At 39.0% G+C, this 14,891-nt stretch overlaps 1 protein-coding gene across 3 annotated transcripts in view; it reads left to right on the top strand.

Annotated features, from left to right (window-relative positions):
* Positions 1–7,095, top strand: part of dachd (dachshund d) — a 146,066-nt gene extending 138,971 nt beyond the window's left edge. For all 3 annotated transcript variants that reach the window (XM_019882372.1, XM_019882370.1, XM_019882371.1), the window contains exon 11: positions 5,470–7,095. In XM_019882372.1, the coding sequence (XP_019737931.1) occupies positions 5,470–5,507 (38 nt within the window). In that variant the 3' untranslated portion in view covers positions 5,508–7,095. The remainder of the gene's footprint in view (positions 1–5,469) is intronic.
* The last annotated feature ends 7,796 nt before the right edge of the window (positions 7,096–14,891 follow it).

The raw sequence follows: 14,891 nt of genomic DNA, 5'->3' as shown, positions 1-14,891 counted from the left end.
GGCACCGTACAAAATGACTTTGTTGTCATGTCCGCCGTCAAGTCGAACATCTCACGCCGCTAAATGTCTCGGTGCAGTATGCGTTTAGTCTTCGGCATTGAATTATTTAATCGCGTGGAGGTAGAGAGGCGGACGTCACGTTAAAGGCATTACGGCTCCTCTGGCAGAGGAAAGGTAATCAACATTTGACAAGCTTCCTGACAGATGCTTTTACTGCCGCAGCATTTCCCAGATGAGCGCGTTCTCACAGGAAATGGATGCAGCGCGTTAGGTGAGCGCTGTTTCAAGGTAGCACGCCGCTTCCGATAAATATATCGGATGTTGTAGTCATAAAGTAACGTCGATACTTTGTTTTAAGTTTCAACATCAATTGCTAATAAATATATACGGGCTTTGAGCAGGTGATTAAAAGTAAAGGACTCATTTTGCTAAAACAAATCTGTTGGCAGCACGCAGATCAAAACGGAGCGGGGAAATTAGCCAGGATTTGGAAATGTCGAAATTGCAAACTTTGAAGTACACACAAGCCAAAAGAAAGACGCGGATTCTGTTTTCACTGATGGAGGCATTACTTCATCTCCAAGCTGCCATATTAGACGTATCAATGTCAATTCGTGTGCAGATCCTTGTCTGTGGTGCATGCAACTGACACGCCCATCAATGGTGTCTGCCTGTCTGTTGCGACATCACAATGATCCAAAAAAGTAAAATACAATGTCCATCATAAAACAGTGAGACTTTCTCACATGGCTGCGTTGGATGAGCATGTGGAATACATAAATTAAGATATGAATGAATTAAAAAAAAAACCCACTGCATTTTTGTGCTTTTTTGTTCAATTAGGGGCGCATTTGTCTGCCATCCTCGTTTCCTCCTGTGCTTTACTCTGCCAGCCTGGTTGTATAATTAACCTCCAATGGCAAACAAAAAAAAAAATGAGGTTGATAAATTACACAGAGGGAAATAAATAACTAAATAAAGAGGAAGGGGGGAGAGTGAGGTATCAGCGAGAGTGAATGTGTTGGGATATTCTCCTAACTCAGGGATTCAAGGAGGTGGGGGGTGGCTAATGAGGGCGTCATTTTGAGCAAACTAATTATTTCTATTTGTCTTTTGTCACACTTCTCTAATTCTGCAATATGAACACAGTCGGTGTTTATTAATTGCTTTTCGCTGTGTTTTGAACGGCTTCCAAGAGGGAGCAAAAGTCTTTTGGCAGACGGGGCACCACCACCACCGGCACCATCTTGGATATCTTTGCGCTCCGTTATCTCCAAAGTTCTTTTTTTTTTGTTGTTGTTGTTGGCATCGTCGTCGTTGTTGTTGCTAGATTTAACATCGAAACAGTTCAAATTAAATTAAAAATTAAATGAATGAATGTCACTGAAGCAAAAGAAAGGGAAGGGGGGGAAAATGGCTGTAATTAATGAATCCCTTAATTGTCTTCATAAAATATTTGCATGGGCATAATTTGCATAATTTACATGTATTAATTAATCTTTCAAAGGATTTTTTTATGCTGAGGCAAAAAAAAATCCTTTTGTTTTATTTAGCATCTAATGAAATATGCATTCTCTTTAATGAACTTTTTTTTCCAATCTCAATTTGAACGCAAAAAAATACTAAAGTTTGAACGTGTTTTAATCGAGGTTGTTTCAGCAGAACAAATTATCATGCGATTTTTCAACATTTGCGCAAACATTTGCAAATGAGCTAATGCCTCATGTTTCGCACGGGAATAACTGCAATGAAAAAAACTGATAGGAGAATGTGTGGAAAAAATACGGTTTAGATGTCAGTTCTAGATAGCTACGAAACAAAAACAAGTAAAACATGGCAGCCACCCCACCCACTTTTGTGAAGAGTTGGGCCTTGGCAAAGCCGTCTCTGACTTGACATTCTAGTTTGAAAACATCCTTGTCCAATGACAACGGCATCTATCTTCAAATATATATATTTTTTTATTATTTAATAAAAGTGGCAAAAAAAAAACAAGATGCATCTTTGTGTTTGCATGAAAGCATTAAGTCACAAAATTTCGAGAGATGTGCTTGACATTGGACCCTATAACGATATATGTGTATGTATTTTTTTTTTTGCAATATTCTTCTTCAAACCACAAGATTTTAGTGTGTCAACCTGCAGTGAATCCAACTGAAATCCTCGGTGAAATGACGCATCAACCTGCAACGAAAAATGTCTTATCTCACTTTCGGATGTTTCCTCGGCACCGTACAATATGACTTTGTTGTCATGTCCGCCGTCAAGTCGAACATCTCACGCCGCTAAATGTCTCGGTGCAGTATGCGTTTAGTCTTCGGCATTGAATTATTTAATCGCGTGGAGGTAGAGAGGCGGACGTCACGTTAAAGGCATTACGGCTCCTCTGGCAGAGGAAAGGTAATCAACATTTGACAAGCTTCCTGACAGATGCTTTTACTGCCGCAGCATTTCCCAGATGAGCGCGTTCTCACAGGAAATGGATGCAGCGCGTTAGGTGAGCGCTGTTTCAAGGTAGCACGCCGCTTCCGATAAATATATCGGATGTTGTAGTCATAAAGTAACGTCGATACTTTGTTTTAAGTTTCAACATCAATTGCTAATAAATATATACGGGCTTTGAGCAGGTGATTAAAAGTAAAGGACTCATTTTGCTAAAACAAATCTGTTGGCAGCACGCAGATCAAAACGGAGCGGGGAAATTAGCCAGGATTTGGAAATGTCGAAATTGCAAACTTTGAAGTACACACAAGCCAAAAGAAAGACGCGGATTCTGTTTTCACTGATGGAGGCATTACTTCATCTCCAAGCTGCCATATTAGACGTATCAATGTCAATTCGTGTGCAGATCCTTGTCTGTGGTGCATGCAACTGACACCAAACAAAACTAACCCCCTACAATATGGTGAACAAACACGAATGATGGCCACTACAACTAAAATTGAAAAATATATATATTTTTGCTAACAAAATAAAATAATAAGGAAAATCAATAACTACATAAAAAAAAATGAAATTATGTATAATTATTGCTAAAATGTCCTTGTTTTCTTTTTAAATTAATATCATGAAGGAGCTGTGTATTATTCAGTATTATTGTACGGCCATACAGAAGAAGCAAGGTTCAACACTTGTTTAGGAATTGTACTTTGCATATTTAAATGAATAAATGAAGCATTTTTGAAAAATAAAAACTAGATGAATTTATAAAAGTCAAAACAAAAGAAAAGACAAACTACAATGAAAAACCCCAAACATTTATGACCCTGCCCCCATGAACCCACTGCATCAACATCTCTGCGCAACCAAGTGGCCTCGATGCCGTTTATCAGAAGCTTGTATTCTACCACTGATCACTTTAGCTCTCCTTGATACTTTGCACATTGTCTCACAGTTGTCACTGGGTGGTACCACCGCACTACGGTTCACTTACATTACGAAATGTCCTTCCATACCTATTTGTCATGTCCTTGTTTATGATGATACTAATGCAGCGTGTTATACCGGAGACAAATTCCTTGTGTGTTCTACATACTTGGCCAATAAAGATGATTCTGATTCTGATTCTAACACTGGCCGCTAATGCTAATCTGTGAATCAAACCAAACTTAGTTTTGGTATCATACTTTTTCATACAGTGTAGTTGCTTGAAAGTACCTCTGGTGACTCGCCCAGCTTAGCCGTCAAGTCACAGGTGCAGTAAGTACGTGTGGGGGTGTGGTTACTTTGTAAACCCCTATTAGATAGTAACTATTACTATTACGTTTGTAGACGGTATCTAAAGAGTTGCTTAGTTGTTTTATTTTACACTTAATGGGTGTGCAGTCACACCAGAGACCCCGATTGTTTGATACAAGCTAGTTTTGGTATCATACTTTTTCATACAGTGTAGTTGCTTGAAAGTACCTCTGGTGACTCGCCTAGCTTAGCCGTCAAGTCACGGGTGCAGTAAGTACGTGTGGGGGTGTGGTTACTTTGTAAACCCTATTAGATAGCAACTATTACGTTTTTAGACAGTATCTAAAGAGTTGCTGAGCTGTTTTATTTTACACTTAATGGGTGTGCAGTCACACCAGAGACCCCGATTGTTTGATACAAGCTTAAAAAGTCAATTTTCCAGGACAAAATCCTTTCCTTACATGAGTTTCAAAGTGCAATAAGTTTGCTGGCTCCCTCCTGTCGTACATGAAAAAAATTACTTCCTGAGTAGAGAGAGTTCAGTTGTATTTCACTTTTAAGTAACGTACATTACATTAGCAATTGTTTTAATTGTTTGTTTTTAAAAATGTATGTACATGGGTGTGCAGTCACACCAGAGACCCCGATTGTTTTATACAAGCTTAAAAAGTCAATTTTCCAAGACAAAAACCTTTCCTTACATGAGCTTCAAAGTGCGATAGGTTCGCTGGCTCCCTCTTGTCGTACATGAAAAAAAAAAAATACTTCCTGAGTACAGTTCAGGTGTATTTCACTTTTAAGTACCGTACATTACATTAGCAATTGTTTTGTTTGTTTTTAAAAATGTATGTACTGTATTTTCCGCACTATAAGGCGCTTCCGAGTATAAGGCGCACCTTCAATGAATGGCCTATTTTTAAAACTGTTTTCAGATCATATAAGGCGCATAGAATAGAAGCTATAGTCATGGCTGTGGTTGCATAATGTATCCACTAGATGGATCTATGCTAAAGGTAATACAATACAATACAACACAGCTTTATTTATGTAGTGCTTTCACAAGTGCTTTACAGAACATTTAAAATACTACATCCAAGAAAGCACATATAAGGCGCATCGGATTATAAGGCGCATTTGAGAAAATTGAATGCTTTTAGGTGCGCCTTGTAGTGTGGAAAATGCGGTAGATACAATTTTAACCCTACTGTTTGGTGCAATACCTTTTAATTGAACTAGTATTTAATCACAGCTTTTTCCCTTGATTTAAGTGAACGTGTGGTGCACAATAATATTAAAAAATATTTATTATTAATTCAAATCATCACTTTCCGATGAACAACACTCTGCTAAATTTTAATATTGGTCTTGACACTGGTACTTGGAGAACAAAGAATTTTTGTAGGTGGTAAAAGTTTGAGAAGCACTGCACTTGAGTTTTGGCATGCTTTTAGGTGCGCCTTGTAGTGCGGAAAATGCGGTAGATACAATTTTAATCCTACTGTTTGGTGCAATACATTTTAATTGAACTAGTATTTAACCACAGCTTTTCCCCTTGATTTAAGTGAAGGTGTGGTGCACAATAATATGAACAAATATTTATTATGAATTCAAATAATCACTTTTCGGTGAACAACGCTAAATTTTAATATTGGTCTTGACACTGGTACTTGGAGAACAAAGAATTTTTGTAGGTGGAAAAAGTTTGAGCAGCACTGCACTTGGAGGGTGCTCATTTCTGTGACCCGTCTCAATCTTCATCGCCGGTAGCTAATTCTCATTTTTGTGTTGCAGATGGCAGACTCTTCCTCAAAACAGCCGTGATGTACTAATAGTGCCGACAGGAGCTACCTACTTGGAGGAAACCTGGTGGGAAAAGGGCGATTAAAAGAAAAAAAAATGGAAACAAAGGATCGAAAAGATTCTCCAGAGTCCATTTCCAGGGCGATTTTGTTTTGGGGACATTGTGAAGCTGCTGCTTGAAAGGAATGCTGGAGGAAGGTGTGCTTGAATGTAGAATAAGCAAGTTTTTTTCTCTCCTTGGGATTTGAGATAGTTTTGACCTGGGGAAAAAAAAACAAAAAAAAAAAACGGCTTCCGGTCGTGGATGTTGAGCACAGTCAAAACGTTGGCACCGACTCATCCAACCGCAGCACTGAAGATTTGTTTTTAATACCAGTGACATGAATTTGCCCGTTTTTGTATTTCAAATTCGAATTTTCAAACAGAAAAGACGGAAAAACATCCAGAGGAAAATGGTTTTCTTAGATGACAACGCAATCAAGTTTCCTTTCTCCCACTGTTGTACATGCAATGCCTAACAGTAATGGGACAACTGGAGCAGATTGATATGATATGTGTATATATAAATATATATTAAAAAATGTCATGCAGTAGAACTAATAGGCAAACAGTACCACCGTTTATATAAACTTCTCTTTTTTGGGGTTTTGTTTTCCGTTGTATTCCTGAGCCATCCTTCTTTCCTATAGCTGCCACTTTGTTGAGAAAGCATGCAGGCATGATGTAAATGTTTGTCCTGGAATTATGATATTTAATAATAAATCCTATATTGTGCTGAACAAACATTTAGGGTTTTACTCACCACCACACAAAAAAGTTTCAAATTGAAGACTTTTCCTCTTCGTACGCTCGTACTGTAATCTTTGTAACAGAGGTGATATTTCTTGGAATTTTGCTGTACATTTTGGATGATTTTGAATCCTCAACATCGGCACCTTTTTTTTTTTTTTTAAAGAGAATCAAGAAACTCGAAAACAATCCGTCATTGTTTGTGCAACAAGTTCTCTCGGTAAAGACAGCCTCCCTCCTCCCCCTCCATGACTTTCCTGGTATCCCGTTGGATCAAAAGTGAACTTTTGTCCCTGAAAGACTTTTAAACGTGTATGTATATTCTTACAGAAATAACCTAATGTCACTTTTGAGCGTATGTGTTCCAATCAGAAGAAAAAGTAAAAGAAGCCTCCCGTGTGTGTGTTTTATCACTGATAACTTATATAGCTTCTTGTTTTTCCCTCTCAAAATCATCTCTTCATTGTACTTACAATAATGTTGACAATAAAACCATGTGAGCGTGAGCAAGGGGGTGCGCCCGCTCTTTTTTTTTTCCATCTATGTAAAGGGTGGCCGAGGGTGGGGTGTGGGTCACCAAAAAAAAAAAAAAAAAAAAATTGCAGGTATGCTGTACTGTAGAAAATGACTGAGCATATTGTTCTTCTTTTGTATAGCAGTGAAAGAAAATGTATAATCCTTTATCCTCCTGGTGTGTTTTTGGGATGGGGGTGCGCACCTTTGACCTCGATGTGTTTTTTTTTTTAGGCTCATTGGAGACCCACAATTTATGTAAGTGCGGGTGTAACCAAGCTGACTGTAAATAAATTATTCCCTGTGTTCTTTCAAGTGTATGACACTGATTGGCCAAAACACACCACAGAAATGTTTCCTACGCTCATCAAAAGTACAACCATGTTCCATTTGGATTGGTAAAAGTTGCATCAAAGTTGTCGGATTTGCTGTACTTGGGGACAATATCTCGATATTCGCACAGGGGCACTTTGGTTTGCATCGTTTCTGACATTTGACATTTCAAAGTTACGTGAAACAAAATTCTTTGCATAAAGGTGGAAAGATATGTCATCATGCAGCGCATATATATATATATTAGAAGGCACTCTTCGTAGCGAGGCATCCAAAAGTACCAAATTAATCATTTAGGTTTCATTCGGCCAGTCGGTTTGTGTTCCAGTAACACTGTTGACTATACACAAATGGTCTTAGTGTCTCACTGGCAGCCTGCTGATATTTAGGGAACATTTACTCCCAAGTATTCCCTCACTTGTTGACGCACTCATCAGCCGTCATGAGAGCATAATGGAGATGTCAGAGGGTTCTGATTACAAAAGGAGGCCCATCTATGATAAAGTCAGGAAAAAAAAAATCAAGAAAAAGAGATTCTCTCAAGAGAGAAAGCAAAGAAAGAGCGAAAGAAGCGGCCGTCTCCCTTTCCGCAGAGTTAAAAGGTGGCCCCCTGTACAAATGAAACTCAATTTCACGCCACATTATCCTTCCCTGTTCTTTTGCCTGCCTTTCATTTTCATTAAGACCAGAGACAATCATAAATTAATAATTACTGCCGAATGTCTAAGCGCAAGCCACAGCGCTGCAACCGTCCACCCCCCAACCCACCCATTTTGCGGACCCCCAGCCCCCCAATCCGTCGCCTCTGTGGGCCTCCATGTTCATGCTTGCAAAATGTTAATTTAGGTAATGTGGCCGCGGCCCTTGTCAGATGAAAGTGTTTTGTACCTCGCCTAATACATAATGGTCCATCTGATTAGATGACACCGGGTCTATCAGACCGTCCTAATGTGCGCACGTGCAACCGCACCGCCTCCACGTTAATAGAGTTGAACAGAGAATTACCTCTTGTGAGGCTTACCTTGGAGTATAAATAAAACATGGTGATGTTTTGGAGCCTGAAAACAACAAACGGGGCTTTTTAATAGTCATGTCAACATCTTTTCTTCATTCATAGTATTGTAACTCATTTGGGTGGCAAGCTTTAAAACCGCATGTAACACCAAATAAGTGTAACAAGAAATCCATGTTAGCAGCTAACCCGAACAGATCAACTGTCACATGACCTCAGATAGCCCCCCCGGACTGATCCGAAGCTGATTCCTGAGGGATAAAAAATGTTGTGTCTGTTTTTTGTGTTGGTGAACACTGCACCTTAAACATCCTATTAGTTTCAAATTCACCCAAAAACTATTTCAAAAATAAAATGAATACACAAAAAGAGTCTTTGGCTGCCACGTACAAAGCCGGTCACCTTTACCCAAAGGTGGGGGCGTGACCTGCAAAAACCGGAAGTTGTTCGCAGTCAGAGGTCTGCAATTGCAGTTTGCAATCAGAGCGCTGTTGCGGTATATCTTCTTTTTTTTTAATTATTATTACTCTCCTTCAAAGTTCATTTAAGCTACAATTCCCCGATGGCATTTGCAAAGAACGTGAATCTGGAGCGCCAATCGAAGCATTTTAAAACGGTACACACGTGAACTACGATACTGATGCTCTTGCACGCGAGACGCTGTAAAGTGACGTCCCCTGCCTCCGCGTCAGATCTCTGCTAAGGTAGGCAGTGATTTCTTTTTCACAAACCCACAAACTCTTGTTATCTATTTCCTTTTTAATGTTTCGTTCATGTTCGGGTCAATTACGGCTGTTGCTAACCATGGGATGCGTGTGTGCGCGTGTATGCGTGCACGTGCGGTAACGGGTCGATCGAGAGAGTTGGGTTTGCTTGAAAAGCAGATCTTAGTTTGGGTACCCCTGCCTTAAACGCTCTGTGACGGATTAAAATAAAAAATATATGTATAAATACGACATCTAAGCAATTAAAACTTAAAACATTGAAGTTTTAAGTTGAGTTTACTTGTTTTGATTTGGCAAATTAATGAGGAAAATTGTGATTGTTTTGATTTCTTATATTTAAAACGACTCATGATTTAAAAAAATCGAAACGTAAGAAATGAAAATGATTCCGTTTAAATTATTATTTTTTTATTTGGACTAATCTGTTTTTAATTTCATTCACATTGTTTTTCCCCTCACCTTTGCCTTAATTAGTTTATTAAAAATGTTTTGACACAACTGTTTTGATTGTTTTAAAATGTAATTGTAATTTAATGTTGTATGTAATTTGTAATTCATATTCATTTTTTTAGATATTCATTTTGTTTACGCAAATGTTTATTTTTTTGCTTACATTCTATTTTTTCTAGTATTCTATTGAACACATTTTTGTTTAAACACACAACTAGTTGTGATTCATTGTATTCTTCTTCTTGAACAAAAATCCCTGAAGGCTTCTGTTAGAGAAGTTTATTTGACCGCAGATATGTTGAGAGTCATGGGTCAGACAGTAGCATTCTTGCGATGATGCTAAAGAATGACTGAAATTCGTGAAGACCCATTGATGTGACTGGTACACTGAAAAAAATCAATCCTTTGGATTCACTTCATTCTAACGCACGTCTGTTGCATATGATCATAATGCATTGAACTAAAATTCTTTTAGGAAATCATGTGCAACCAAAGGTACTTTTTTTTTTTTTCTTTTTCCTCCCCTTCAGTACGTTGTGTCAATCACTTTTGACCACTGCAGTGATGCAACTCATCCCTGTAAGTTTTGCTGGAAATATGATCCAACTTCAACTTCACTAAGATCGAAACTGAAATTCCTTCTAATTTTGTGTTGTCTTGTATATGAAGCTCAAATGTGCGAGCAAATGGATGAAAGCTGTGGTAAAATTCTGCCATTGAAGGACCGCTAAAAAAATGGGCACACTGTTGTGTGTGCTGTCCGATGGTGTGACATGGAATAATCCTGATGTCTCAATGAGAAAATCAAGTCCAAAATGCCTTGCATGCTTTGAGTGTGTAATGAGTAGCACGTTCTTTAAAAAAAAAAAAAAAAAAATGAAGGCAACAACAATGCACATTTGGTATTTAAAGTGTTTGTGCCTCGTGGTGAAATTTGTAGTGAGTTGCATTTATTACAAAATGTGCAGTGATAGGAAACATGTAGCTGCGGGGCCCCCTGAGTGCGTTCATCACATAAAGAGAAATAAATATAATATCATAACGCACAGGAAGTGAGTACAAAAAGCATGTGAAACACTGAGTCATTAAACGGATGACTTCTTTCACTCGGGGGGGTGACTTGCGGGCGTTCATGACTGACCGCCCATTGTGTGTCATATTGCTCTTTCAAGGTTGGCTGAAATTTAAACCTTATTTTGCTTAAAAAAAGGAAAATAAGAAGCTTGAAATAGTGCAGTCCTTGAATGTGAACAATGTGCCATTGAATTATGCAACAATCGGTCAATTATTCATTCGGGCGGCTGTGTTACAGCCGTGCTTTAAAAAGCATGCAAAATGGGAATGGGCCCGAGCATGCTGCGTCAACACTTTTCACTCAGAAATGCTTACGGGAGAAATTTGTCTCTCCATGTCGATTTCATATTCCGTGTGCATTTTAAGAGCGGCGACTCTATAACCATCCCTGTGGACTTTGAATAATTAGTCATGACGAGAAACATAGTCATTGGAAAAACAAATGCAACAAAAGTGTAAGTACAATAATTGAATACATAAAGTTCTAATACAAAAAAGGTTTGACAGAAACGGGGAAGGGGGGGGGCATGGGAAATAAAATAGAAATATATTTTAAAATATCAAATAAAAATGCTCGGGAGCTTAACTAGGGCTACATTGATTTCTGACAGGTATAAAGCACCCTCTAGCTCCGGTGTAATTTATTTCCATGCTAGGGAAGCTCGCTTGTCATGCTACAGCTCAAAGCGTCTTCTATCAGGCCATGTTTTTAAGCACCCTTTCATTAGGATCCTGGTCACTCCAGGGGATTTGCAGGTTTTTTCATTTTTAACTCCTGATATCACACAAGTATCATTGATATTGTGTTTGCGCAATCATCAATGGGAGCAGTATTGGTAGCAAGGGTTAGACTATCGACACATCATGGTCTTGATGCAACATTTTTTATGTCAAGAAGGTATTGAAAATGTACAATTTGTAACATGAAGTTACTTCATGCAGTTGAAAGAACACAACCAATCATTTATTGACAGCCATCGTAGTCATGTACTCATTTACATATCGGGTCAACGCTAGTATCAGCGGGGATGCAATAATTGTATGTTGTATTCACTTCAGCGTTGACATCATGCTTTTATCAGTTGTTTTGTAGTTTGACGATACTTTTAGGAGAATGTGGTTGTTCCTTTAGATGACGACAGTATGCAGTATGGACACCCTGAGAGATAACAATACCAGGGGTGCCTGGTTTACGATGGAGTAGTGCTGTAACCCAGTGCACTGATGTTGTAACTGACTATGCTGACACTATCCCAGAGTTCAAACCAGACATGGTGAATCAGCATTGACTTATGTTGGATGCACATGGAATAAGATGGCAACAAAAGTGAAGCTAGCCCCAAGTATAAATAAATGCTTTAAAATCCAGGATAAAAACTATGCTTTTTCTAATATCTCTGACTAAGGTCTTAAAAAGTGTTTGTAAAATCTAATTTTCAAAAATCCTCTTGTGCTTTGTGTGATTTTCGTCATTTTAACAAATTCAATTTCACTTCTTCACTTGGCTTTTAAATATCCTAAATGCTTCGAAATGTTTTTAAATGGTGGAACAGTGGGTGACTGCTTAGCACGTCTGCCTCACAGTGCAGATTTGCAGGTTTCGATTCCGACTCTGGCCTCCCTGTCTGGAGTTTAGCCCCATGCCTCCCTAGGTTTTCTCCTACGGAGAAAATGGAACACTGAAAATTGCCCCTGTGTGTGAGTGTGTGCATGGATCATTGTTCGTCTCTGTGTGCCCTGCCATTGGCCGGCAACCAGTTCAGGGTGTACCCCGCCTACTACCCGAAGACAGTTAGGATAGGCTCCGGCATGCCCGTGACCCTTGTGAGGATTACCGGATTCGAAAATGGATGGATGAATATAACAGTGACAAAGAAATGTTTATATTTATTCTGACCTGCCAGTGCCCGAGATGCATGGCAACTTGAGGCTTGGTTGACCACTCTTTGTGTGTGTGTGTGTTCCCGAGAGTGTGTGCGAAGGTGTGTGTTTTGAATCCACTTGAATTAGTGTTCATTTGGTGCGAGTGTCAAAAGAGAGAAAGTGAACAGTGTGCGGCCAACCAAAGAAAACAGACACTCAGTGGGGTCAGTTCAAACACAAGCATGGACACGCACGCATGCACACGTTCACGAAAATAAGGTTAAGCAGTTTTATTTTGTAATTTTCCCTGAAACAAAAAAGTTCAGAAATCAAATATTTAAACAATGCAAAAAAAAAAACCTCATTAAAAAAAAAGTTTAAAACAATATTTGGTAACAAAGTAAAATAAGAAAAATTAAGAGCTAAAAATAAAGGGGAAAGAAGACAAAAAAGTACAACAAATAAAAATAATTAGAAATGAAAATGTAAAAAAAAAAAAATCAAGAACAGAGGAAATTCAAATGATTTGGTAAAAATCATTAAAGTAAGTGTTTATATGTAAGGCAGGAATGCAGTACGAATGGATGGGCAGGACCTGTGGGAACGTGACATTGTCTGTTCAGAATTGTGCGGAGTTTGTGTTAGTTTTGACTTAGCATTTAGCCTTAGCCACACTGGGTAAACGAGGAACAAACTGCTCCTCATTGCTTTCTATGGTTTATATTTGATTCCACAAAGCATCTATTGTGTCTCTTCCGCACAAATAAAAGTTTAACACGTATGACTCGTCGTCACGGCGTGGACGAATGGTTCCGCGCGGTGTTCCTGACAGCTGCGCCGCTCGTTGTTGGCCCACTCTCTTGAGTTGCTTTAATAAAGTTGTGCGGCGAGCGGGAAGATTAATGGACGCGCGAGGAGATGCAGGACGGAGTGGGCCCGCCGCCATCTGTTCCCTCTCCTTTACAGCTCTCTTAATGGAGAAGCAAAAAGCAAAGAAAACACACACACACACACACACACACACACACACACACACACTCCCAACTAAACACAAAACATCACTTTATATAACAGGAATGATAGCTGCGTTTTTGTATTCCCTCTTGTTGGATGTGCATGTAACACGCCTGCTGCTGCTGTTTGTGTTTGTGTGTGTGTGTGTGTGTGTGTGTGTGTGTGTGTGTGTGTGTGTGTGTGTGTGTGTGTGTGTGTGTGTCCATGCTTACCTTTCAACCATGTTGGGCGTGAGCCTCGGTTGTGAGCTCTCCACGAAAGAGGGAGCATGTGTGGAACGCAATGAAGAAGAAACGTGTTCTCCAGGCGAAGCAGCGCTTGGCGTCGGCTGAGAAGAAAAAAATGCGTAATCGTATTAAAGCAGAATGCCGCCATTGTTGTCGAGTGAGTGTTTGTGTCTCATTTGTGAAGCGAAAGCACGCAAACGTGGATATGATGCAGGTATGCGTGTGGTCTTATTAGTGTTTTACACGCTAATGATGGCTGAGCTTGCAGTGATGCCCACGGCACTTTTAAGAGCTGTCTGCCTTGTTCACAATATTTACTATGATGGAGCTTAATGGCTCTGGGATAGACTGTTTTGTATTATTTTGTCATGTTTTGAAAGCACTTTACAAGGTTCCCACCATGATTGAGTGACTGCACATGCGCAATCTCAGGAGCAAAAAGGAGTTCTAGTAGATAAAAACTTGCTCTCCTGCTCCGTTTTGAGCCACAAATGTCTACAGCTGTAATGGAGGAACTGAACATTTTGAAATATGAAAATGGAAATGTATTTTTAACCCCTACAAAACATACAATACATCCTGATGTATATACCGTATTTTCCGGACTATAAGTCGCAGTTTTTTTCATAGTTTGGCTGGGGTGCGACTCATGCTCTGGAGCGATTTATGGGTGAAATTATTAACACATTATTATATCATTCCACATGTTATTTTCACATTTAACCACAATAGGCCGCTCTAGACATGTGTTGATAAAACCACCATGAGTCTGACGTAAGCAACATAGAAGAGGAAGCGCTGCATCTTCTACCTCCGAAGTTAGTGGAGTTGTTTTAAAGTGACACAGAGGATGAAGATTTCATTGGATTCAGTGATTTGGAGTGACATTGATGGTTTGGTGAACTTGTTAGCATGTTCTTTATGCTATAGTTATCTGAATAACTCTTAATGTTACTTGAATATACCAGGCACGTTCTCAGTTCATTGTTTATGCGTCATGTCACGTTAGCATATCGTACACTTATTCAGTGTGTTTTTTTTTCAATTTTATTTTTACTATAAATTGCCTTTCAAGATGGCATGTATGTCTTGGTGTTGGATTTTATCAAATAAATTTCCCTCCAAAATGCGACTTATACTCCAGTGCGACTTATATATGTTTTTTTTTCTTCTTTATTATGCATTTTATGGCTGGTGCGACTTATACTCAGGAGTGACTTATCGTCCGGAAAATACGGTAGTGCTTTCACAACAGTGTAATAGTGTTCGAGTTTGCAGGAGTTGGAGTTAGGTGGTTAAGGATTTGTGGGTTTGGTGTTTAGGTTTGTGTTAGGGAGTTTATGGTGACATTAATCGGCACTTGATTTTCTGATGAATGATGACTGACGATAAACTTGGAAAAAAATAGATGGA

The sequence above is a fragment of the Hippocampus comes genome, unplaced genomic scaffold, assembly GCF_001891065.2.
Source record: "Hippocampus comes isolate QL1 unplaced genomic scaffold, H_comes_QL1_v1.1 scaffold111, whole genome shotgun sequence".
NCBI lineage: Eukaryota > Metazoa > Chordata > Actinopteri > Syngnathiformes > Syngnathidae > Hippocampus > Hippocampus comes.
The sequence above is the reverse complement of the archived record's forward strand: the minus strand, read 5'-3'. Positions and strand labels throughout refer to the sequence as shown.